The sequence below is a fragment of the Urocitellus parryii genome, chromosome 2 (genome assembly GCF_045843805.1).
Source record: "Urocitellus parryii isolate mUroPar1 chromosome 2, mUroPar1.hap1, whole genome shotgun sequence".
In the NCBI taxonomy this organism is placed as follows: Eukaryota; Metazoa; Chordata; class Mammalia; order Rodentia; family Sciuridae; genus Urocitellus; species Urocitellus parryii.
Window position 1 is genome coordinate 52,959,118 of NC_135532.1, and position 27,330 is coordinate 52,986,447.

A 27,330-nucleotide genomic window follows, 5' to 3' on the forward strand; every position below is an offset into this window, starting at 1 on the left:
TCTCCCCTTTGTTATTTAGACCATGTGTTTAAAAGAAGTTAACCAAAAAAAGTCACTTGATTTGCCATCAAATTAAATTTTGATGTTTGAAATTATGCTACCCTAAGAGTTCTCCCTGATTCATGGTAGTGAGCTAACAATGGAAGACAAAATTTTAAAACAACAGTGTACCACACTCAAGCACTGTTTCCTGGTCAACAGCAAATATTGAGGTATAATGGTATACGAATTAAACTAGAGTTGGAAAGTTCAACTTCAAAACATATGGTCATTTTTTTTCCTTTCATTTATGCATTCATCTATCCATCCACCCATCCACCCATCCATCCATCCATCCATCCATCCATCCATCCATCCATCCATCCAATAAAATGGTTTTCTGAAGTCTTACCAGGGCCCAGTCAACTTTTCTAGAACGTTCTTGGAGGGTCAATATATAGGATGGCTATCATATGATTGCTATAATAGGACAAGGAGAAAATAAATAATAGTAGCACCAAGGGAGCAGAATAGGTAAGCAGGTGACAGAGTATTACATACTTGCTTCTCAAATTGTAATAATGATAGACTGACCTTTTCGAGGTCTCTCAGTGAAAGAACTGAGTGATGTGAAGTATACTATTCCTATAAAGTGACACAGAACCTTTAACTGGTAGTTTGATATATTAGGATGGAATTCCAAATTGTGGGACTAGGGATACAGCACCGTGGTAGAGTGCTTGCCTAGCATCCTTGAGACCCTGGGTTCAATCCTTAGCATTAGAGAAAATCATTAAAAAAAATATTAAAAAAAGGATTCCAAATTGTGTCAAAGTCTATTCTGAATATGAAAAGCACTGTTAAGCTAATTGAAAAATGGGCAAAAGACTTAATAGGTGCTTCACATAACAGCATATCCTCAAAAGCCAGTAAGCATATGAAAAGGTGCTCAAGTTACTCAGAAGGGAAATGCAAATTTCCCTTATGAGTAATTTGAGATAATCTTCCTGGGATTGTTGGAACTCTTATACATTGCTGAAGGAAGTACACACTGGTACAACTATTTTGGAAAACTGTAGTATGGTGAATATGTACATACACAATGAGACAGTAATTACACTTCTAGGTTTATGCCTGACACAATCAAAAGACATGTTTAAGGAGAATGTTCTTAGTAAGAGTGCTTGTAACTTGCAAAATCTAGAAACAAATATCTACTAAGAAAAGAAAAATAAATTGTGATACATTCATATGGTAGAATACTAAAGAACAGTAAGAATAAATGAATCAGAACTTCACACAACATGGTCAAAAAGCGTGTCATTCTATTTATAGACAGGACCAGGTAAGACTAGTTTATGTAGCCAGAACCTGGATATGCTGGAGTGTGAAGTAATAGTGGGGTGGAGATGAAAGGGGCCACTGTAGTTCTAATACTCTGTTTCTGATTTGGGTGCTGGTCCCATAGGTGAGTTCATTTCACAAACATTGGTCAAGCCATATACTTAGGAACTGGGTACTTTTCTATGTTATTCTTCAAGTAGGCAACAGTTGGTACATTTACAGTCTTTTATCTTGGTATTAAAAACAGGGTTGGGTATTTCTTAAAAGATGAAAATAATGGGGTTAAAGGAGAACTCAATTCGAAAGAGACAATTGATAGGATTGAAGACCTGAGTAGACGAGGAGCATGGGACTAGCCATCCATGTCTATAGCACAGAAATAAAGAGAGTTTAAAACATATAAGCATGGGCCCATGGACAATGAAACCACCACAGAGAGAGCAGTATCAACAGGATATGGAAACTTACCAAAAATAATAATTTAAAAAATTAGGTTCAAAACTCTGATAATTCAAACAAATGCACAGAAGACTTTAGTTAATTTCTAGGAAATCTTAAAGTTTCTACAACACAGGACCTTGAGTGGCTGACTTTCATTACTTCATTTCATTACTCACCTTGAACAGATCTTATCTTTTTCTATCTGAGCAAGGAAAGGGAATGGGATCAGTTGATGAAGAGATGAAGACAGTGTAGGTTAACAGAATGGAGAGTAAGAGGCCGTGTCCAGTTTCTAGTAAGTGAATAGCAAATAATGAGTAACAAGTGATGAAAGTTTGAGACTCATTAGGAGGATGCTGCTGCCACAGGCTGCAAGCACAGCACCAGGTCCCCAGCAAATCTCCTCTGCACCATATGCCTACACTCACTTCTCTCTGCCCTTCAGTTATTTCTGTCAGCACAGTCAACAAAGAGCATCATCATCATCGTTATTTGAGAAGTAGCCCAATGATGAATCACAATGAATTTTAAAAGATCTCTTTCTTGATCTTTCTCCTCCTTTGGGACATGGGGAATGCACTACGACAGAGGTACGAAATGGCTTTTTACCCAGTAATAAAAGGCACTTTGGATTAAATCAAACTATGTTCATGATTTATCAAACACAAATTTAAGAACCCCTCAGAGTGGTTACATTAACAAGATGTAAATGATAAAAGGAATAATAATAAAAAATTCTTAGTAATTTCTTGTGTGTCTAGCATTCAATTCATATAACTCCAGTTAAATAGATTCTGAGTTACTGGCTTGTCAAAACGAGATAAAAGATGTTATTAACATTTTAAATGCCATATCTAAACAGTATTTACTAGCTCATCAGTAAGTGTAGGTATGTTGGTAAATGAGGATTCTGTTTTTATTTTGAATATCATAGTAGTACTTCTGACGCACAAATGCTTTAATGGAAAAACTAAACTCATGTAATATCCTTAATTATCATATTTCAAACAGAAAAAATTACCAGAATCTTTTAACCTTCAGGTTTCAATAATGTGGGTGAGAATAGACAAAGTTGATATGTAAGGTAAATGTTGATGTGTATTGCTTTCTTCATTGTATTTCAGGTTCCTTTATTTCATTTTTCCTGTAGAAATTGGGATACAACAGCTCCTCTGACTAATTAACCCAAAGAGGTTTGACTAATAGAAGGAGATTGCAAGCATGATTACTTAAACAATCATGTACATAGCACTTAATGATCATTATCATTTATTCTAATATTATTGCCAATAAGTGGTAAAACTGCTTAAGCTTAAAATGTTGTCATATCACACAAATGTACATCATAGCTAACAACAATTTATTTACTTGGAAATCAATGGGACATTGCAGCTTTCTTAATGCATGTGAATGCTTGCCTCAATTTATACTCATTAAAAATGGAGAAATATTTAGTATTTATCTCCTTACCTATACTACATAATAAGCAGTCACATCACCAGCTAATACCAGCTACATCCCTGGCTTTCATGAAATCAGTGCAATATATTAAGAGTCACATTTTTACAAAAGAGTCAATGATTATAATGAACATCAATGTTTCAAAATGCCAATTTCATCTAATTCTCTTGCTTACTAAGAATTCAGTAGATAGAGATTAGTTATCAAGTTCTTATGTACCACTGGAAGGCTACTTTTGCTCTAAGAGGCAAAAAAAGAATGCTACTTGATTTTTCTCTATTGCTCATTTCCATCATTTTCTCTCACATTAAGAATGACAAGGGAAAAAATAATTCAGAAAATGTGCTGGAAAATCACTGACCAATGTTATCTACAGAGCACAGAAAAAAAGATTGAAAGTATGCCCATTTTATATGCAAAGGCATATTTATTATCCTGAGATAGAGGCACTGCCATTATTGACTCTTATCATCCCCTATCACTCCTTAGGCATGCACATTAAAGAGCAATTTAGTTTTTGGATCACATAAAAATAAGCTGGGATTCACAATAAAGAGAAGTCACCTTCAGGTTCATATACAGTATTGGGAAAGAGAAAATGAAAAAAAAAAAAAAGAAAAGAAAGAAAGAAAAGCACAATCGGAAGGTTTTAAGAGAAAATGAGAGGTAACTAATGAAAAAGGCAATTTTGGCTTCTAACTGTATCTTAGTAGGGATAAACTTACAAGCTCACATCAGGGCTGGGCAGAAACTCACAACCTGGGTCTCTCCAAGAGCCAAGGGAAAGGGTCTGCAGTATCTTAGGTACCTTTATCTCTTTAGTGACATACCATCATTTCTGCTCTATTTAATTACTTATAGACTAACCCCAATACAATGTTTTTCTGTTGTTTATTTTTTGGTGTGGCAGGAGCAGGGAATCACATGAATGGTGTGCACACCCGGAAGTAGGAATCACTAGGAACTTTTTTTTTTTTTTTCTGGTGGGGGGTAGGTACTGGGGATTGAACTCAGGGACACTCAACCATTGAGCAACATCCCCAGCCCTATTTGCTATTTTATTTAGAGACCAGGTCTCACTGAGTTATTTAGTACTTTCACTGTTGCTGAGGCTGGCTTTGAACCTGCAATCCTCCTGTCTCAGCCTCCAGAGCTGCTGGGATTATAGACATGAGACACCAGGTCCAGCACTGGGATCCTTCTTCAGTAACTACCACAGTATTTTTATTATTATGGCTATGTAAAATAATTATGTCAAGTAGTGTACTATGATCACATATCACTTTTCTTTTTCCTCAAACTTAATAATTGCCTCTTGTTATTCTCTTAGAACCAGTCATTAAGACTTTCCAAACTTACCCCAAAGCATTTTTATACAATTGCACATGGGGTCACTCAGATGATCTGTTTTATATCCCACCCTCCATCTTACAAGTTTTACCTCTCCTAAACTCATGCTGAAATTGAATTGCCACTATAACAGTATTAAAAGTAGGACCTTTAAGAGGTGATAAAGATATGAGTATTCTGCCCTCGTCAATGGTTAAACCACTCAAGTGCATTTGTTATAGTGTAAGTAATGGGTTCCTTATCCAAGAACAAGCTCAGCTCCCTTTTGTCCCTTCCTCACCCTGTTTTTTCCCTTCTGCCACAGGAAGAAACAGTTAAGAAGAGCTTCTTCAGGTCCTTTCCATCAAATGTCTTGATCTTTGGGCTTCCTCCACCTCTAATATGGTCACTGCACAAATTTGTGTTCATTATAAATTACCCCAGTATTTGCAGTATTCTGATAACAGCAGCACAAAACAGACTAAGATACTCTCCAGAACCTTTAATACTTTTATCAAGTATTACTCTAATTTTTCTTTTACCATATTTTTATAGCCAAGAAATCCTTATTTTCTAGTTCTTTTGTATTAAATATCTTTATACACAAATACACTTTTAGATAGATAGCATCCTATTCTTTTCATTGTTGTAATTCTTATGGATATCCTTGCAATTATTATATGTTGCTTGAAATTTCTTTGTTCTTCCCATTTTTTTTTTTCTGTTTAGTGAGAGTTCCTTTGGCTTGTTTATCCTTTGTTTCATGATAAATGTTTTCCTGTCAGCTAATGAATCCTTAGCCCATATTGATATGTAGTAGTAAAATCTTGGTATGATGAGGTTTGTTAATTACTGGGTCTCTCTCCTTGGGATTCTCTTGTATGAGCCTTCCTGTGGCTCATATATCTGAAGGCCCTTTCTCCAGACTGATCATTATCTTCAGAGAAGTAGTCTGCTATTTGCTTTAAGTAAAAGGGCTGACTTCTATAAACTAAGAACTAAATGGTAGTAGGGGGTCAGAATAGGATTTTAGCATTCTTTTCTATTTTTTTCTCATGATATTCCTCCATATTCATATAACCTCAATTTCAGTAGAATATCTCAGTCTTGCCATATATTCTCTTTAACTAGAGTTTCTAGCACAATTGTCTCCTGAATTAAACCTCTGAAGGGTGGAGGAAAGGGAGTGACTATAGGCAGTACAGAATAAGGATACAAATCAGGATTTTGGAGCCAGACCTCACTCTTTCTTTTCTTTTTTCTTTTTTTGGCACAAGGGATTGAACTCAGGGATGCTTCACCACTGAGCCACATCCCCAGCCCTTTTTTATATTTTATTTGGAGACAGGATCTCACTGAGTTGCAGAGGGCCTTGCTAAGGTGCTGAGGCTGGCTTTGAACTCGAGATTCTTCTGCCTCGGCTGCCACTGGGATTACAGGCATGTACAACTGCACCCGGCCAGACCTCACTCTTGTCACTGGCTCCATGCACCTGTAATTCCTGATCCCTTACTCTAAAGGTGATTGTATTTTCAGAAGTTAAGACAGGGCCATAGTGGATGAAGGTGAACTTTAATCCAACGACTGGCGTCCTTATAAGATGTGGATACCAGGGTAATGCCATGTGTTGATGGAGGGAACACAATGCAGCAAATTCAGGTGCCAAGCAACACTGAGCTACCAGCAATAACAAGAAACCAGAAGAGAAGACAGACAGATTCTCCCTTTGACTTTGGAGTTCTAACCTCCACAATATCAAGAAAGTAAATTTCTGCTGTTTGAAGTCATCCCCCATCTATTGCCAGCTGTGGTAGTTTGTCTTGGCAGCCCTAGGAAATGAAAATATCTGGATCCAGCTTTCTCCTTGCTGTATCAACATCAACATCATCTCCCATTCTTGCTGTCTTTATATATTGTTATTTAGGGTTAAAGATATCTTAATTTCATAGAAATTTGGAATTGTTTTTGAGATTCTTTATATATTCTCAAGGGGAAAAGAAGGTAAACTATTCTCTCATTGGGAAAAATTTCCCTCCAGAATTTAGAAACAATTTCTGTCTTATCTGTTGGAATTTCATGTGGTATCCAGTCCCATTTGAATTTGTTTCCTTTGTGTGACCTTCTTTTTTTTTTTTTTTTGGGACCTGTTTTAAGGATGTTCTTTGTATCCTTAGTTTTGGGACATTTCAATATGATGTCTTTACAAATAGGTGGCTCCCAAGATGCCCTGTCTCCTGATTCAGCCATATGCACTTCCAGCATACCACAGGCACTTGGGAGGGAAGGATAAATACTTGCCTTGATATTTCTCAGGGCTTCCTTGGACTCTAGCTCATAGTGCTGAATGAGTATGTTTTGAAATATGGAAATGAGTAACATAATGTTGCCACCTTTTTATCTGAATTGGAGTCCAGAATTTCCAGCTGACCTATGAAGTTATCTGGAGGTTCCTGCTAGCAATTTCCACCAACATGTTCAAAAGGAAACTCATTATCTTCTCCAACTTTGTTCTCTCATCAAAATTGATGTGATTTAAACATTTTACCCATGTTTTCTCTTCCTCCAGCCATAGGCCTCAAAGACCTCCTTAGCCGCTCTAGTCTCTTCCTATCTTCATCTCCTATTGAGTCTACTTTAGAAATATCTCTCCTTAACTCCCTCATGCCATTTCCCTTGACACTACAAAAATATGATGTGTCTGCATAGGCTCAAAGCAACCTGGCCAAATGATCAAGGATAGAAACTTATACAATTGTGAACCAAAATAAATCTTTCAATAAGTTGATTATCTTAGGTGTTTTGCTGCAGTTACAAAAAGCTGATTAATACAGTCACCCTGTTACTAAGTCAAGAATTAAAACCTCCACCAGGTGCAATGGTGCATAATTGCAGTCCCAGTGGTCGGGATGTTGAGGCATGAGCATCACAAGCTCAAAGCCAGCCTCAGCAATTTAGCAAGTCCCTAAGCAATTTAGCTGAGATTCTTTCTCAAAATAAAAAACAAGGGCTAGGGATGTAACTCAGTGGTTAAGCCTCTCTGAGTTCAATCTGTAGTACAAAAAAAAAAAAAAAAAAAAGAAAAAAGAAAAAAGAATTAAAACCCACATCTGTTTGTCTCTAAACCCCAATCATGACTCTTCACTAATTTTCAAGGTCAGGCTGTTCCCTTTAAGGCTTCAAAAACAAAACAAAACAAAACAAAAAAAAAACAAAAAAAACGTGTTAGAACGTCTCCGGCTAGTTTGATGCTTTCATACACAGTCACTAAATAAGAACAACTACTGCTTTTAAAAGTATCTACAATGCATCAGACATTTTGCAAAATATTTATTTTTGATACTGAAAGCAATCTTGAAGAGTGATGTCATATCTGTGGCTACTTTAATGAAGGCAAATAAAATATAAAAGTAAAGCCTTAGAGATAATTTCTTTAACATCAAGTGTTATTTTCTTAGGACGACATCTCAGATAATGTTGGTAGCACAAGCCTGGAATAAAACCAGCTGTATTTGGGTCCCCATTATCCAAGCTATAATGGCATCCACAGATGTGACATAACTGCAAAACAATGCCAAAACCCACCATGGCATACAGTGTTCCAAAAAAGTAATCATTATTTCCATACAACTACTACAATTTTTAAATACAAAATATCCTGGGGAAAAAAATGTTGTGACTGCTGGGTTGGTGCTCTGAAGCCCTCTCATTCTGTCCACTACTCAACTGTGCATTATGTTCACATGTGGAGATTAAATTTTAGAACCTTTAGGCTACTAATGACCATCTGCCCTTTGTCACAGGGCCTGGGAAGTACCTTGGCAACTTCTCCTTCCCTTAGTCTTTACAGAGTTCTCTCTCTACCCAAGTAATTGTCTCTTACTCTGGCTAGGCCACTGGAGAAAAATTATTTTGTGTCTGATTGGCTTCCTCTCACACTCTCTACAGGAACAGTGCCATCCTCCACTGCCCTACTCCTCCTCCCCTCCCAGAGACAAATCACTTTTAAGAAGAGATCTTATATCATAATTTTCTGAGAAAATAGATGTTATCACATGAGACTCCCCCCTTCCCCCCAAACTCTCCTTTAATTAACAGGTACTACCAATTGGAGTCGAGCACCCTTCCTTTGTACTATCCTCTGCTCTCTACTCTCATCCCCCAGGACCTTTATTCTAGGTAATGCCTCCCTAAATCCTACCCTTCACCTTCAGGGTGACTTTCCACCCCACTGAATGAAGGCCAAAGAAACAAAACAAATTGTTCTAGTTCTATTTTCCTTCTTTTTCTTTCCTTCACCATCCAGACTTTTAGGAAAAAATTGCCCTCTTCCTCCCCCTCCCACCAATGCTGTCTGGCTGCTCCTCCTGAGGTGAGCAGTGAGACTTGCGTCCTTCAGCCCAATTTGTGCCCAGGCACTGACTCAGTCTTTCTTTACCTGTCCTTTCTTAGCATGTAGCTTTGGTGACTGGTTTTTCTTTCGGCATCCGTATCACTGGTGGCTCATCTTTCTTTGGCCTGTTCCTTTTGAGCTGTAGACCCACATAAGCCTTGCCTGCCCTACAACCTGGGAAATCCAGGAGGATTAGTGAGTGTCCCAGGTGCAGAAGTCCTCTGTGCATGCTCAGTGAGCCTCCACAGTGCCTCTATGTCAATGAGTCTTAACTATATCCTAAACAATTTAATTGGTGCTAAAATTGTAGCTCTGCCAAGTACTATTAATGTTTTGCTCATTTTTCATTATGCCAATAAACATTTAATCCCCCACCCCAGGCTAATTCTCAAATGGCTAATGCTTATAGCAAAAATGGCTTCCTAGAAGTAGCACATGCAAAATTACCACATTAGTAATTAAACAAAGTTGACAATTCTTCATCTCTTCTGGGGAGAAATTTGATCATATCAATAGATCCTTATACCATGAAGAAAAAATTACGTCTAACATTTAAAACCAAACTACAGAGTTGACAGAGCTTCTAAAATCTATCCATTTACTCCTTATAGAACCAGATTCTAAATCTCTGTCCTAAGAAAAGGAATAGATTCAGGAGTGAGCAAACAAATTTAAAAGATCATAATAATTATAGTGCCCTACAGAACATAAATAGAACAAGGGCCATGTTAATCATAACCACTATTTCAGGAAAGTCAAGGACATTAATTCCCTTATACAATAGTTCTTTATCTTCTTTTCACTAAATTTATTCCAGCCTTCAGCATACATCTGTGGATGCTCATTAAATGAAAGACATTTGCTATTTCTTGCATAAATGTCCTTTTACAACAACTTCAAGTCTTCACTACTTGAGAATTTTCTAACCTGTTCATGCTTAAGAGTCTGTCTGATAATGACTGTGACAAAAGGTTGTCCTGCCCTGACTGTAAAATTAGAAAAGAAAAGTCTTTCCCATCTGCCCACAGGGCATCCTTACCTAGGCAGGGTCCTGCTGAGTCCATTCTTCCTCTTGCTTGACTACATAGTAAATACAAGAGACTGACGTTTGAATAAAATCTGAAATCACCCAAATTGTTTTACATTCCCAGCCTAGAAAAATCTCCTTAAAAATATTTAAGTCTTTTGACAGTTACAGGTAGCATTTGATTCTGCTTGAAAGCCTAAGCCATAAGGGTGTCAAAAACAATTAGTATTTTAATAGCTCCCTTTCATAGGTTATTAGGCAGGCAGAAGTACATGAGCAAGAGAAAAAAAATGTTCAAGAAAATAAGCCAGTGACAATTGGAAAATCATATCATTTTGCTTATGCTATATTCTAAAATAGGATATAGTTTAAAGAAATGGAAATGGTAGTTGTCAACATATACTCCTTTGATAAAGTTCTCTAGACAAGGACTGTTGTGGTGTTGTCCTCACTGTTTTCAAAGAAGCCTTAAGGCAGTTAGTACTCAGTAGACACCAAGGAAAACCTTAGAAACTTCATAATTCTGCCTCAAGCCAAATTCTTGCTGCTTGGGGAAAAGGAAGGTAGACAAATTAGGGGACTCAAGACTGAGCAGACCGTGGATGGGGGTGGCTGCATATGAAGTTTTGAAACATCAACCAAAGCCCATGTGCCTCCCTTAGTTATTGTGCAGAGGAATATGCTAATTCCAAGATATCTAACTAGCTTCACATTTAATTCTGCCTTCAAATCTTGAGAGTGGCAGAGCAGCTGTGCCTAGAGGCAATACAATCTTATTTCTATAAAAATCTCTCAAAGCTCCATATATAAGTGGAAGAGTAAAAATAGATAATCAAATCCAAATTAAGGCTATTAAGAATTGATTTAGTGTAAAGATAATATAGCAAGATTTTGTTTAGGTTATGGATGTTCACTAAAAATGTGTAATACTTGTTTGCCTAAAATTTTGATTATGTTTTATCTTATTTTGTCACAGTTAAATAGTTTTATCATTAGGGTTTTTAATTGCATATAGTTTATTGAATTCTTTCTGATTACTCTATATCCATTTAACTAGGAAAAAAATCCCACTGAACTACTTAATGAAAAGAGAACCATCTAATGAGGGTGCAATCAAATTGCAGGCATATGCAAGATGAGGTGTGGCTCAACAATTTATATTCCTGTAACCTTTGTCACAAAAGATTTATAATGCACAGCAGAAGAGAAGTCCCTGAGGAGAACAGCAATTACATACCCGGGAAACCAGGAGCCACTCACTGATATACCAGAGGTTATAAAGAAAATAAATAAGAAAATGAGGAAAATAAGTCTTGAAACTCTTCTTTCAACCTCATAAACAGGCTCTACTATGGTGCTATCCCCCTACTTACTCATTGTTTCAGCCTCTTCCTCTGTTCATTCTAACACTATTGATAGATTCATTCTGATCTATCACTAATATTGAGCCCTTGACCAAGTTCCTTCCTAATGTCCAGTCCTCAATTCATTCTGTTCTTGTTTAAAGACTTCCTTTAGATAACTCATTAGCATGCAATATTAGTGATTCTCTGGGAGGGCCTCTTGACCCAAAGCTATAAGCCTGGCTTCTTCCTTCAACCTTAGTATTCCTTCTGACTTTCCCCATCCCTTGCAGCCAATCCACACTGTCTTTGAAGTAGCTAAGTCCTGCTTATGTTTTTCAATTCAGTTCCATCCTAACTACTCATACCTCTCATTTTCTTAATCAAAATTTTCAATAGTCCAAAATTTGTGGCCTGGCATCAGACTTTCAATATACTACTTTTCCACCTAGTCCTATATTGCCAAGTAGGCACTTTATTCACCAAACCCTAAATACCCTAATATGATCATCATAAAAATGCATTAATATTTTAATTATATTTATGTAAAAGAGGGAGATCTTTAGGTTTGGAACACGCTGTTGAATGAAGCAGTAAAAGCCTATAGCCATCAGCAGATAAATTTGCGTTAATATTGTTATAATTTTCTTGACTAAACAAGGGAAAAAAATTAATAAGCATCCCTCCTACTTCTAAGGAGAAATCCACTCAAACTTGAACCCTACTCTCCATATCCTTTTTGAAGCACTGGTCGGTGTTGGCTGGTGTCATCATGGACAATAGGTAACATTAAAGGGAGGAGATGAGGGGTGATTAATGGTGTTCACAGCTGCAGCTTTATCACTTGGCATATTAAATCTCACTTATTGGGATGACATTGAGACATCATTTTGCTCCTTCATATAATAATTGCTCCATTCAAGCCTAAACATAAACCATTCATTCAACACATGCTAGGCACCCCTCCAGCTAAGTACTGACATTTAAGACAGAAAACAATACAGGCCTTTTCCTTTTGCCTTCTCTCCACCACAAGGTATTCATGAGTAGTGGAGACCAACATTGAATAAGAAACATTCTGAGGGCACTGAGTGCTGTATCCTGGGAAGACCATGTTATTAGAGATCAAGGTTCAGATGAGGTTCAGAAAGGCTCCCTGGGAAAGGACACATATACTGCTGCTACTTCTTTTGTCTTTCATCCTTGCCCTTGCATTTGTGGCCTCATTTTAATTCATCCTTTAAAACTCAGCTTAGATTTCAGATCTCACTAGAAACCAAATCTGGATTGTCCTCACAAAGACAGAATTGGCCTTTCAGACTTTCTAATCTTGCCCAAACTGTGTGTATCCTCTATCTTAAAATTTACCACATCCATGGGAATTAGTATTGGTCTGTCTCCCAACTAGTCAGTGTTTCTGGCAGGGTATCTCTGTATCTTAAGTGCTTAACAAGTGATTATTAAATTTTATTGAATATTTTATGGAATAAATGAAGATTTAACAAGGAGAAATGGCAAATACTTAATTGCTGCCTAAGACTTACTAGCCAAAATAAAAGATAATGCAAGTATAAATTTTAACCAAAGTAGAGAATATTTTTGGTAGAGATTTATAACACATGATGAAGGCCAGGTTAACCAGAGTGTAACATTTCTCTGCTTCTGAAACACATTGGAGTTTATGGTCAGTATATCAAAATATATACTGGGGGGCTGGGGCTGGGGTCATTGGTAGAGTGCTTGCCTAACACATGTGAGGCACTGGGTTCGATCCTCAGCATCACATAAAATAAATAAAGGTATTATGTTCATGTATAACTAAAAATATGTTTAAAAAAATACATACTGGGACATTTTAGCCCCAAAGTTCTGGAGGATGTTTTACCAGGATTCTTAAAGTCTGAAATAAGATACTCTGAATATATAAAAATAAATCTAAGAAGTTTGGGACTAAAGTTATGGTTTTAAAAGGCACAGACTATACACAGATAATAAGAGATACATATTTAATAAGAGATTAAAACTGCCACTAATAAGCTTAAATTTGGGCTTTGAAGATTATATATTTATTTATTAATTTATTTATTTAAGTCTTCTACAATCTTTATAACAGAGCATAAGTTTATTAAAGTTAACAAGAGGATTTAATAATGAGTTTAATAAAAGAAATAAAAAGTGGTCATAATGAATTCTGGAAGAATATTTTTGTAATTCAAGTCTCAAACCAAGAAAATAGTGCTATCTAGTGGCTAAATCTGGGAATAAGAGGTAAGGCATACCAGAGGCTGGAGAACCTCCAAGAGGTTGCATCTCAATAGTTCTACTTCATATCACAAGAGAAACAAACATACATGTGTCACTAGCTAATGGATGGAAAAGGGATTAGATATGGATTTAAGCTGTTGACTTCAGAGTATGATGCTGTAAACAGAATAAGAGCTTGGACTCTGAAGACAGACAGGCCTAGGTTCATAACTTTGCTGCATGACTTTAAGCGAGCCATCAAATCTTTTTAATCTTTAATTACTTTCAACTGTGAAACAAAGGTAAAAATATTGACTATCTGACAGGATTATTGAGAAGGTTAAATGCAATGATATGTATAAAACATTTGGCACAGTGCTTGGCATATAGTAAGTCAAGTAATTCAGTAAACAGCAGTTTATTATTATTTCTATTAATAAAATTATTTTACTTAGGACATAAATTAGTTTGTAGAATTTAAAATAATTGCAGAGAATCTTTTTAACTCTTCTACAAAGAGGTTATAAGATAATACCAACAAACCACATACTTGTAGGCAATATAAATACCAGATATTTTTAAATTTAAAATATCATAGGTTCAATGTTACATTGTAATCATGCAGTTCAGTAGTGGGGTTGTATTTTCAATGAAAACAGGTAATTTTTAGAAATAGATTACAATATCAATATGTAAATCAATGGAAGTGTAACTGATGTGATTCTGCAAGCTGTATACGGGGTAAAATGGGAGTTCATAACCCACTTGAATCAAAATGTGAAATATGATATATCAAGAACTATGTAATGTTTTGAACAACCAACTATAAAAAAAAGAAAAAAAAAGAAAAAAAGAAATAGATTACAAAATGAACTCTGAAATATCCTATTCTAAAACATTCATGAACCCTTTTGTTATGAAGAAATTTTCCTTAACCAAATCCTGCATTTTTTAACATATAAGTCTAATAAATTTATATATGTCATTTTCAAAGATAAATATGAGATTTCTTTCTACTTGACTAGAAACAAAATACCAATAGAAATTTTTCTACAAATGTTTTAATCTACTACATTTATACTAGAAAAGAGAATTTGATCTTTGTGAAAAATATCCTTTGGCTTGCAATATAATCTACCAGCTTACTTTAGCCTTAGAATTTGAGACAGTATATCTGCTTTTATATAATGGACAGAAATAACACAATTTATTAGTAATTACAGCCAAGCCATTATATCTAATTTTCATTAAAGTCACAAAAGGTTCTCCAAGGGTGATATATAAGGTAAATTTCCCTCTGCATTAATATCTAAAATATTTATTTTAAATAAAGCATAGGAAGCCATTATAACCATCTCATAATCCCCATTTGTATGTAGTTCTTTAATGATTTGTTACAAAGGGGGCTGAATTGTTTCTTTTATTAGTAGTAAAAAAAACCCTGAAATACCTATATGCAATAAAAAAAGAAATACACAGGAATTAGAGACCTGTATTATGGTCATGGTGTGGCACTAGTTCTGTGCTCAGGATTTTCAGCCTCTCTGGGTTTCCATTTACTCATTTATTAAACAATCTTTAAGGTCTGGGATAGGGTTATCCTCTACAATTTTTACCATAATTTAGTATGTCATAATGACTCAAAATCATAAGTCCAAAGTTAGAAATTACTTAATTATCCATAATGAACTTACTTAAGTTATTTCTACTCTCTTAGAATAGGAAAGGGCAGAACAAACACAAAGACATACTAAAAGAAGTTAAAAACACCTATTTAAAATGCTGTGGCATATTTTTACCTTTCTTCTCATTACATCTACTATAAGTACTTTGCCTTGGGCAGTAAAAATCCATATACTTATTAAGAGGTCATTGCATCCCCATCTGTTTTTACTTATCTCATTAAGTATTTTAAGCTATCCTAGAAAACATGGCATGAGTTTCCCTTTCAGCCATACGTAAATAGTTTTAGAAATTAATTCATCTGCACCCAAAAATCCTTGGATGAAATCTGTCAAGTATATTTCTACTTATAAATATGGTGACCTGTGACAACGGGGATGAATGTGCCTTTGACTTCAGAAAGCAAGCACCAATCCACAACCAGAACAAGGAGGGAAACAGAAACAAAGTTAAAACAGTCAAGCAACACAAAACAGTCTTCTGAACAGAGGAACAGGGTACCAAGTAGTTGGGCATATGAGATTGGTAGGAGATTTCTGAGGGGAATCAATTTTAGATAAATAGCAGAGATGAGATTAATTCACCTTTGTATCAATTTTAGTACATCTTTCCACAATAATATAATGCAGGGTTCATGTGTATCTATAATTTTGCCAAAATGTAAGTCAAAGTATTTTCTGACAACATAGCAAATATGGTAGAGCAAAACAGGTGTCATTTTCAACACTTCAAATTGTATCTTGACGTTCGGCACTTCCACAATTTAAAATAGAATTATGAGAACACATTGTTTTTGAAAGTGTGCACTGGACAACAGTGATCAGAAATATTATAAAGGCAACTTCAAATAATAAAATATTCATTTGAGACCTGAAAAGAAAAACCTAAGAAACAACCTTAAGGCAAAATATAAAAATAGAAAACATGAGTCACAATCTCATCAAATATGAGCATCTACATTTTTACTGTTAGTTATATTGAAACTTGAAAACGTCAGAGCAGCCTACTAAAATCACAGACCAACAGGATAAAAGTAGATAAGAAAAAAGTGCAATTTATGAATATGGTTTATTACCATGGTTACAAACTTTCAGAACAGGCCTCTGAGACAATGGACTGAGACTTTGCCGAATATCTGTTAAAAAATATATAAAAGAAACTTAATGTAGAGATCTGTTCATCTCAAGAAACATAAAAGTATTTAGTATTTAGACATACTTTCTTCCAAGGTTAAGTATTTCTGGAAGCAAAGCAATGCTTCAGTACCCTGAAACACTTGAAGCAGTAATGTTATGACTTTTACTTCCCATTTAATTATGCTACTGTAAACTCCACTGGGACAAAGTACATATGGTTCTTTGGATGAGACTTGTCACACTAATCAGGATTTTCTAGGTTCAGTGCATTGATTTGTTAATGTGCCACTGACATTAGCCAACTGGAATGCACATCTCTCTGACATTTGTCTTTGGAAGAGATTAAGCAAACTTATGAAACTTCTGAATAATTGTTGCCCATAGCACTGCATTCTTGACACATGATTTTAAAAGAATTAGAAAGAAAAAGTCTTCTTCTCTGTGATAGTTGCCTAGAAAGTAACATGAAAACAAGCATAGTGCTCACCTTTCGGCTTCGGTGTTCTTTTTCTTCTGTCGCGGAAGGCAGCCCCTGACTGCAGGGCCTCCAGCAGACTATCCATCACTCCTGTCTCATCACCCTCTGTGAAAAGAGATGCAGGGAATTCCATCAGCCCTCAGGGTTACCATAGCAATGTCAAAGCATACAGAGAAATTGGGGATGGTGATGGTAGGGAGAAAAAAGACCAGATGCCAGGACTAAGCCAGCAATTTCAAAATAAAAAAGGCCTCTCATAAATCAACTATCATTTAATGAAATATACCTCATTAGTGCTTCTGTTTCTGTCTACTAAAAAGGACCAAGTTCTACTGATTCACTTCAGAGCACTGCTTTTATAGTCCAATGCCACAATGACTTTAAATGGAATGTGGCTCTAGTTATAGCTATGTCTTAAGTTATCATAAATCACACTTCCCTTGTAGAAACATATTATTTTCTTTATAAGGCAACAGCCTTTATTCTAAAAATTGATCAGGTCTGAGACAGTGTTTTGGTTATTGTAACAGATTCTGCACATCTAAACTGACTGTTCAAAATTACATTTCCATGCTAAATTTTATAAATATGAAAAATCAATCCCAATGATTTATTTTTTTCCATATCAGAGAATAATTGTCCCTTGACTAGATGTGACACAGAACAATTGCTAAAACTTTTACAGAATGTATAAAAAGTTTATCTTCTATAATTAAAAAAGTCTCTCATAAATTTAAAGAACTGCATTCCATTATGATTAGGTTAAACTGACATTATATAATTAATAAAGGATGTATGTACAGAACCAATTCTGTCAACAAATAACATTAAAAATATTCACAGGTATTTATAACTATCAATACTAAAAATCATTCCAAGGAAGCAGGAGAAAAGGACTCAAAAAAGGTACTGGCCCAACCCAAAATAAAGGAAATATTAAAGACTTTTTTGTTCCTGCAAAAGAAGCTATTTGCAGGCATTCTCTATGAAACTGTAAGGCTGGTATAACATGACATCTGATAGAAAAAATGATTTTTCTCCACACTTTTTATTACTTCATTTTTGTTTCCATTTTGAAACAATCTCTTTAATAGAGAATAGCAAGTGAAAACAGTAGAGTACAAATAACACACTCATTTACAGTTTATAAACAGATATATAAATATAAATATGTATCAGTCGGTTTTCCATCTGGTCCTATTTAGTATTTTTAGAAGAGTACTAAACCTTGTAGGTGTTATCAAAACAGGTGGGCGAGAAATAGAGTATTGGGAGGTTGTTAATTTACACATAAATTTAATTCTAAAGTGATTTGATGGCTATTTTAAATTAAAATGCATTAAATATTTCAGACAGTTTAATAAGTAATTACCTGGCTATCTTTGAAAATTTACACTCAAACTTAATTATGCTTTTTTTCCCCTAAGAAGAATTGCAGATAATGCCAAGTATTTGAGGTCATGAATACATTTCACTAGTAAAAACATCTAAATTTTTTTTAAGAGAGAGAGATAATTTTTTAATATTTATTTTTTAGTTTTTGGTGGACATAACATCTTTATTTTATTTTTATGTGGTGCTGAGGATTGAACACAGCACCCTGCACATGCCAGGTGAGCACGCTACCATGCTTGCTTACAAATCCAAGCATGAGATTAAAAAAAAAAAATCTTCAAATTGAAAACAAATGGAAGCAAATGAACAAGTTATCAAATTGATAGCATTAGCTATAAAGGAGAAAAAAAAAACCCAAGTAATTTTTAAATGTCCTTAATAGCATATACTTTAAAGAAAAAAGAAAAAAGCTACAAAGAGAATATGAATTGTCACTTTAGTAAGTTTGTTGTTGGTAGTGGAAATACTGTATAATGATTCTGAAATTTTTATGTGTGCATTATAATATTGAGCAGGTGGGTAAAGTTGTTAATGCTAGTGTCAACAGTGACCCTCACTGTGGGAAAGGAGATGTAAATCTGGAATAGGAGGAGGGAGGAAGAATCCTGAAGTACTGGATTGAATTTACAGGAATCAATTTAGGCACAGGGTTTTAAAAAATATTTTTCTAGCTTTTGAGACCAAAAGTGTTCAGAAAAAATGGCACTACTGCCTCAATGAGCACACTAGTCCTGAGAGCTTGGTTTCTAAATATCATTACTCACTAAAATGAATCAGAACACTTAGCAAAAATGAGTCAGGAACATACTGATGTGCTAGAAAATAGAATCAAATAATATAAAAATGGATGTTATAAGGACAGAGCTGACAAATTTATACAATTTGAGCATCAAGTAAGCAATGATGACAATAAATTATTACACACTGGGAAAAAATTAAGTATCCACATTGATGCTAAAATCATCATCATCATCATCATCTTTGCAGGGGAAAGGAAAGATAATTTTACATAAAGGTGTCAACTATTAGATGGCAAATGTCAAACATATGAGGGAAATAAGTCATTTCCAATGCACATAGTAACAAATGATTTAGGCAGGTATCATACTTGGTAGCAAAACCATTGTGTGTAAGGCTGTGGGGAAACAGGACATGTTATCATTTTACCCAAATTTGACAGTATCAAGAATAGGATACATTGACACCAATTGCCTTGTGAAATGACATAACCTGTTCAGCACTTTGCACAGAAATGTCTAATTTAAATTTAATTGTAGGAAAATAATCATATAAACCTAAAGTGAGTATATTCTGTGACATAACTGGTCTGTGCTATAAAAACAACATAATAAAAGACCAAGAGAGAAAGGAGGAAGGAAAAAGAAAACAAAAAATGCTAGAAAACAGTTCCACATTAAAGAAGACTGAAGAGATAAGGACAACTAAACATAAGACTTTGATTAGCTCCTAGATTTTAAATAAATTTTCAATGACATTACTGGTATGCTAAGGAAATTTACCAGTGCTGAGCTACCACCACTTGTAGTTATATTCTGGCTAGGCAGGGTATTTCCTGTTCTCAGGAGCTGGATGCTGTCCTGCTTAGGCTCATTCAGCAATTTGCAAATTTCCATGTTTGCCACTTCATGCCTTTAAACATGCTTCTCTCTGCACAGAATATCTTTCCCACTTTCTTTATCAAGCTAGCTCATATGTCTCTAAAGACAGAGAACTGAGAATGCTCTCCTAACCCACGGTGGACTGAAGAGGGTGCTCTTCAATGTCCCATTGGCATGCAGTACCTATAGCAATAAATCCTTTACAATATTATACTGATTAGTTGATTTTTTTTCTGCCACTAGATTGTGCACTTACTGAGGGCAGGGATTACAGGTGTCATTTACCTTTAATATCTAGCAAAATGTATTATATAGAAAGTGTTTAATAAATACATGTTCTACAAAATTAATAAGCTAGGCACTAAGGGGGTTAGCTGAAAGGACTAACTATGCAGGAGACTAAAGATTATGGATGAACAACGGGCCAGGGAAGTGGTAAGACCTGTATTAAAACAACAAATGTTTCGGGCCAGGGAAGTGGTAAGACTGTATTAAAACAACAATGTTTTGTTTTTTCCTTTTGTCCCATATCATACATGTATTTAGTTTCCAAATCTCACTTGACTGAAATTTCCAAGTATCTTCTGAAATGATCTGTTGTTCCCTTTGCAACTATGTTCTAGGCTGTACAGAAAGAAGTAATTTTCACTAAGAATACTGCATTAGACACTGTATCTCATGTTGCATTTCAAATTCTAATCATCCCATACATTACTGATGAGTCCTAAAGCAGAATTATGTCAATTCCCTGAGTCACAAGTTTCCAATCTCTCTCAGTTCCCAGAGTATAAAATTCCAACTCTTTCACCACCAACCCTGCAATGATTCTAATTACTTCCCCAATCTTAACTCTTCTTACAACCATCACAACTTTCAAAGTCAGCTGTCTATGATTTTCTCCAAAGACAGAAAGTCATTTTCTATCTGGAACAGACTTTATTCCTGTTCTTTTTCCTGGAGTTGATGTTTTTTTCTTGGTCTTTATTCCCTTACACATAACAGAAATACTTAAGTATAGCAACCTGCACTCTAGCCTGGGTTCTCAACCAACAACTGTGTGAAACTGACACAATCATTTCCGACATGAGTAAGAAACATTACTTGATCGGGTTTAATAAGGAGATCACATGAGATAATGCAAATAAAAGCATTAAAGTATAAAAATAAATAGGAAGTTTATGAAATAACTAATTTTTAAAAGTTTTAAGCACTGTTTCAGATATAGTACATCACAACTTAAGTTTTACATAGTACATTTTCTTATGTCCTTATATTAAGGACATAATCATGTAAAACACTACTGCTAAGAGAAACTCTGATATACAAATACACTCTTGAAATAAACTAATGCTAACTGTAATATATGGACATATAAGGAAAATGTTCTTCCAATGTTAAACATACATTTAGTACATGTATCCAACATGTTTTATTTTTATATTTTGTGGTGCTAGTGATTGAACCCAGGACCTTGAACATACTAGGAAGTGCTTTTCCACATCCAGTGCATATTTACTTGGCACATGGTACCATGTGCCTGGCCATTAATAGCATTAAAGATATCTAGGCCCCAAGGGTAAACAAAAGAAATCTCTTCTGCACTCAGAAGCATAAAAGTGGGATATGGAGAGAGGTATGAGAGTCACCAGAGATTTAAGCCTTCCTAGTGAGAGACTACTTGGAGAATAAGTGGGAGTTAGCCATGGCAAGGACTGGATAGGGAAGAATATTCTTGGTGGAAGTAATCTCAGGAACAAAGTGAAAAAAATGAACAAAAACAAAAGAAGAGATAATAAATTGTTTAAATGTCTCATATTTATATTATTCTCAACAAACCAGGGAAATAAAAATTAGCCATTTTTCAAATCACAAATTAGACCTCAATTTCTCTAACAAGGCAATTTATATTCAGAATATTTATAGCATCTCTCCTGCTGTGAAAACTCTTTTAAATAAATGGGCTAACTGCAATAGTCAAAGCCTTACTATGCCTAAATAACATATCACCTTATTTAATTTGTAAATGCCATTTTAAAAATTGTAGTGTCAAGGAAATGGCATGGGGGAGTTAAGATTGAGATATTTCTAAAGTAGAATCAATAGGAGGTGAAGACAGGAAGAGAGTACAGCGGCTAAGGACACATAGGAGGTCTTTGGGGCCTATAGCTGAAGAAAGAGAAAACATGACGAAAATGTTTAAATCACATCGATTTTGATGAAAGAACAAAGTTGGTGAAGATAATAAGTTTCCTTTTGGACATGTTAGTGGAAGTTGCTAGCAGGAACCTCCCGATAACTTCATAGGTCAGCTGGAAATTCTGGACTCCAATTCAGATAAAAAAGTGGCAACATTTTGTTTCTCATTTCCATATTTCAAAACATACTCATTCAGTACTATGAGCTAGAGTCCAAGAAAGCCCTGAGAAATATCAAGGCAAGTCTTTATTCTTCCCTCCCAAGTGCCTGTGGTATGCTGGAAGTGCATATGGCTGAATCAGGAGACAGGGCATCTTGGGAACCACCTATATGTAAAGAAATCATATTGAAATGTCCCATAAATAAAGATACAAAGAACATCCTTAAAACAGGGGGAAAAAAAAGCCAAAGTAAAGAAATCAGAATGGAATTGCATGTGAAATTTCAATAGACAAAAAAAAAAAAAAAGGTTTATAAATTCTGAAAAGAAATTATTCCCAATGAAGAGTTATATTTCCAATAAGGTGAGAATAGAAAAACAGACCTTTTCTAGACATACAAGTGTTTACACATGTTTTCTTACAGAGAGAACAGAACATGGTTCTGTAAAACGAGAGAGAAAAGTAAGAAAGAGGAAACTATAGGATCCAGGAATGAATGGGGAGGGGACTAATGAACAAACTGGCAAGAGGATTCCCAGGATCCAGGCCCAGAGAAGCCTGTTGAGATCATATAGGAGGAAAAACCTTGTAAGAGAGAACCCTGGCCCAGGAACTATAGCAGAGCTAATGCTGGACCACTTGCATTGGGAAAAATAGTAAGAGAGATACACGATGGGCTGGGGTTGTGGCTCAGCAGTAGAGCGCTCGCCTAGCATGTGCAAGGTGCTGGGTTTGATCCTCAGCACCACATAAAAATAAAATAATAAAATAAAGCGATTGTGTCTAACTTCAACTAAAATATTTATGTGTGTGACACACACACACACACACACACACATATATATATATGTACACACACATATACATATAAAGAGGGGAGGTGGAGACATCAGTCCTATGCAAAAAAAGTTTCCATTAGCCTAAAATGATTAATGTGTCTAACAGGAAATGCTAGATTGGTGTACCCCACAAATTAATAGGAACTTAATACGTAGTTGTCATATTATTAAGATGAGGAGCCTCTATAATATGATTAGTTCATCAGGGCAGATTGCTCATGAATGGGACTAGTGCCCCTTGTAAAAAAGATGCCTGACAGCCTTCATCCCTTCCACCATGTAAGGATACAGCAAAGTGTGAGGCCTTATCAGCCATGGAATTTACTGATGCCCTGCACTTGGACAGCCCATCCTCAATATCCATAAGCCAATAAATTTTTGTTGTTAAGAAATTTCAACTATAAATATTTTTGTTACAGCAGCAAAAATATAAGATAGGAAAGAAGAATAATTACACAGTGACAATATTAGAAACACTCAATTGTCATATAATTGCAATGGAAGCTAATGGGTAAAGAAGGAAGAATACCCAAGGGGCATAAATGGGGATACAGCAAAAGGGAACTAAGTCCTCAAAACACTCATCAGGAACTCATTAATATCTAAAATGAAAAATTAATAACAGATTCTCTAGAAATAGGGAATGAGTTAATACCAGAATAAATAACTAAACTAAAAGTAATTAACTCCTGCTATGGTTTAGATAAGAGGTATCCCCCAAAAATTTATTGTGAGATAATGTAAAAATGTTCAGAGATGAAATGTTTGGATTATGAGAGCTAATTGTTGAATTAATTAACCTAATTGTTAAATTAATCCACTGACATGGATTAACTAAATACTAACTATAGGCAGGCAGGATATAGCTGGAGGAAGTAGGTCACTGGGGGCATGCCTTTAACATATATTTTTTTGTCCATGGTGAGCAGAATGCTCTTTCTCTGCTTTTTGGTTCTCATGTTCTGACCCAGTTCTTCCTCAACACCCTTCCACCATGATGTTTTCCCCCACCTTGATGTTTTCCCTCACCATGGGCCCAGAGCTATGGAGTTGGCTGATTACTGTCAAAACTACTGAAACTGTGATCCAAAATAAACTTTTACTCCTCTAAGCTGTTCTTGTCAGATATTTTGGTCAGAGCCATAAAAAGCTATCTATAACACCTTCAGAAGTAGGAAAGTTTAAGAGGAGCAAGGAACAAGGTATTTTACTATGTCGTGAGTCTATCATATTTAGTCTGAGAATTTGAAGATATTATACTACTAAATACAAAGTTGATTTTAAAATTCTTCAAAAGCAAAATGAGAAGACTGAGGAAGAGAAAGAAGAAGTGAGAGATTGATGACTTAAGGTGCTTCCCTCTGGGAAAGGGAAGAAGACAGGTAAAAAACAATATAGCACAACATGATGAATACTGTGTCAAAGGTGTCTGGCATGTAGTAGAGAATAACGGTGAATAACTTGGAGCCTAGAAAGAAGGCTAACAGCTCCAGAAAGCTTCCTGGATATCCATGTCCTAAATAATAGCTTAGAAGAGTGCCAGAACTGCTGGAAGACAGAAGGCCCTATTAGATCTGTTAGATCAGCTGTGCAAGATTGAGATATGAACAGAAATAGGGTGGTAGAAGAGACTGAGCTTTAGAAGAGTTCACTTTTGGATGGGTTAAGTGGAGATGTCATGAGACATCCAATTACACACTCTCCAAAAGGCTAATGGATTCATAGATCTAAAATATGGGGGAGAGAAAATGGTACTATGAATAGATTTAATTTAGAAGCATATAGGTTACAGTTGAAACTATGGGGAAAAGTACAAGCATAGTGAAGTGGTACAGAAAACACATTTTTAATTTAAACAACTTGATTTGAATACCAGATTTGGGTAAATTACTTAAGCTCCTCAATCCCAACTTTGAAATGGGAAGTACAGCACCTAAAATTCACCAAGTTATTGGAAGGATTAAAGGAGATATAACATTTATAATACTCAGCGGAGTGTCTGGCACTGGTAAGAACTTAGTTAACAGTTTTCCTTCTGGGGGTAATTGATATTACGGTACAGCATGGGCTTTGTTAAGGAGAGTACAGCAAAGAGAGGTGGGGGCAAGTAAACTCCCATATAAAGGGGAGTTTGTGAAGCATTTCATGGCAGTTCTCAGACTGTGACTTTCTATCCTTGACTTGCATACATTTTCACAGTTTCTCCTCTTCTTCTTATTGTCTCCTGACCTACAAGGTCTTATATCATAGTAATAGCAAACTTATAACCTGGAATTTGGAGTGGGAATAGGAAGGTGAAGCTTAGTTTCATCCAAGAATTAGCTAATACACAAAATTCATAGGCTCATAGTTTAACCTAACCCTTCCAAAAAAGAAACTATTGCCCTAACATAGTAACATGAATTATTGCTCTATACTGCTGATTGCAAAGCATTTCAGAAACAGATTATGTGACTTTTCTTGGTAACCTAGTTCAGTCTTCAGCCACCTAGCACAAGCTCAAAGTACTACTTAACCCAGACAGCAAAAAGACAGGAATAACTTAAAACAAAGTCTTTGAATTTCTCTTAATTCAGATGTGAACTGAAATTTCAGTCAAGGGAGTTAGAAAGCCAATTTTCATTGGGATTTAACTGATACAATGATAATCAGAACAGTTCTCTTTTGAAGTATAATTAAATAACTGGCTTACCCATAAGGAATGGAATTTTATGGAAAAAACCCCAGCAGTTTAATATTTCCATTTTTCTCCCCTACTCTTCCATTATTTAAAATAGTATTTCTTCTTATAAAGTTTGAAGCAAAAAATTAGCATATTTTACAAAGAAGGCCTCCTGTTCCCCAAAATACAGCAGTTAAGAACAAAGAAAATGAAACTGCTGGGATCAAATATTGGTTATGACTCTTAACAACTGTGCGACCCTTAAAGACCACATTTGTCTTTTTGTGCTTCCCGAGATCTATCAGAAGGGGACAATGATAATGTTTGCCTTAAAAAGCTGTTGTGAGGATTGAGTTAATGTGTAAAGTACTTACTGCCTCCCACATACATGTAAGACCTAATAAGTATTAGCTATTATTACTTTTACTGTGATACTTATTCTTGTTCAGTACTGTGAAACACATTGCTGATTGGCCCAAGTAATATCCACTTCCTACCCTCTCCTCCTTCATTGTAAACTTGAACTACAAAGGTTGCAAAAGCTAAAACTGTGCTTGGGTGGCCATGTGACATAAAACTCTCCATAAAGTTTTAGTAAGCATTTGGTAGGTTTCACAATTACTACATGATTTATCACACTGAATCCAGATTTAAATTGAAATAATTTCAACTTTTATAGTAAATAAGATTTCAGAGATGCCATTATAAAACAAAGGGTTATTCTTATGTGACTTTTCAGCCTTAACAAAAAAAGTAAACTATGCTTGGATGTTACAAACAAACTTTGATTCAAATTTAACCATATAAAACCCAGCAAAATTGGTAATATAAATACATTGTACAAAGTCATATGATACTATAAATTTCCAAGATTCTCATGACTTAGATTTTGTTGTAATAAAATGATTTTGCTATCATAGTTATTTAGTTTAACTCATATAAGTATCTAATTTGCCTTCTGGATTTTTAAAATAAAAGTTCTTTCATTCTCAAAAACTTATGAAAACAACTGACAAAATTCCTGGGTTGGGAGGGGAGACACTTCTCTGCTCATTTAATACCTTACTCAAATAAATAAGGGAAAAACCATTTTTAGAATATAAAGACATTAGAGCTCAACATTTAAAAGCAACCATATAATAAAGGGATAAATTTGTCATTAAAAAATAATATTGAAAAAGTTCATTTGATTTTATTAAAAAAAACCTTCAACATATAAGATGTCATTAGGTAGCAACACTAGTCCCATAAGAAGTTATATGCATGTGTACATATCTGTTCGGGGTGGAGTTAAAAGATGGTTCTTTGGTCAAACTTGGACAACGGGTAACAGATATGTTTTTGATAATTCATATCAAATACACAAGAAAAGTGAATTCATGATAAAGACAGTATTTCTAATCAGTAGGGCTTTAAGAAAATGTTCATTAAATCTTGTGGTGACAATTGTCCATTCTACCTTGCTACTTACATAAAAACAAAATGAGTTGATCAAACATATCTACATTAAAAGATTCAACTGCAAAACTATAGCAGATAATACAGAAAAGCATATTTTCATTAGTTTTGGAATAAGAAGATTTCCTTACAAAAATGCCAAATC

The 27,330-nt window shown here is 35.2% G+C and overlaps 1 protein-coding gene across 4 annotated transcripts in view; it reads right to left on the bottom strand.

Moving 5' to 3' along the window:
* Diaph3 (diaphanous related formin 3) overlaps positions 1–27,330 on the bottom strand; it is a 460,724-nt gene that overhangs the window by 86,420 nt on the left and 346,974 nt on the right. For all 4 annotated transcript variants that reach the window (XM_077792732.1, XM_077792731.1, XM_077792729.1 and 1 more), the window contains 2 exons: positions 16,865–16,960; positions 16,317–16,376 (listed from right to left, as the gene is read on the bottom strand). In XM_077792732.1, the coding sequence (XP_077648858.1) occupies positions 16,317–16,376; positions 16,865–16,960 (156 nt within the window). The remainder of the gene's footprint in view (positions 1–16,316; positions 16,377–16,864; positions 16,961–27,330) is intronic.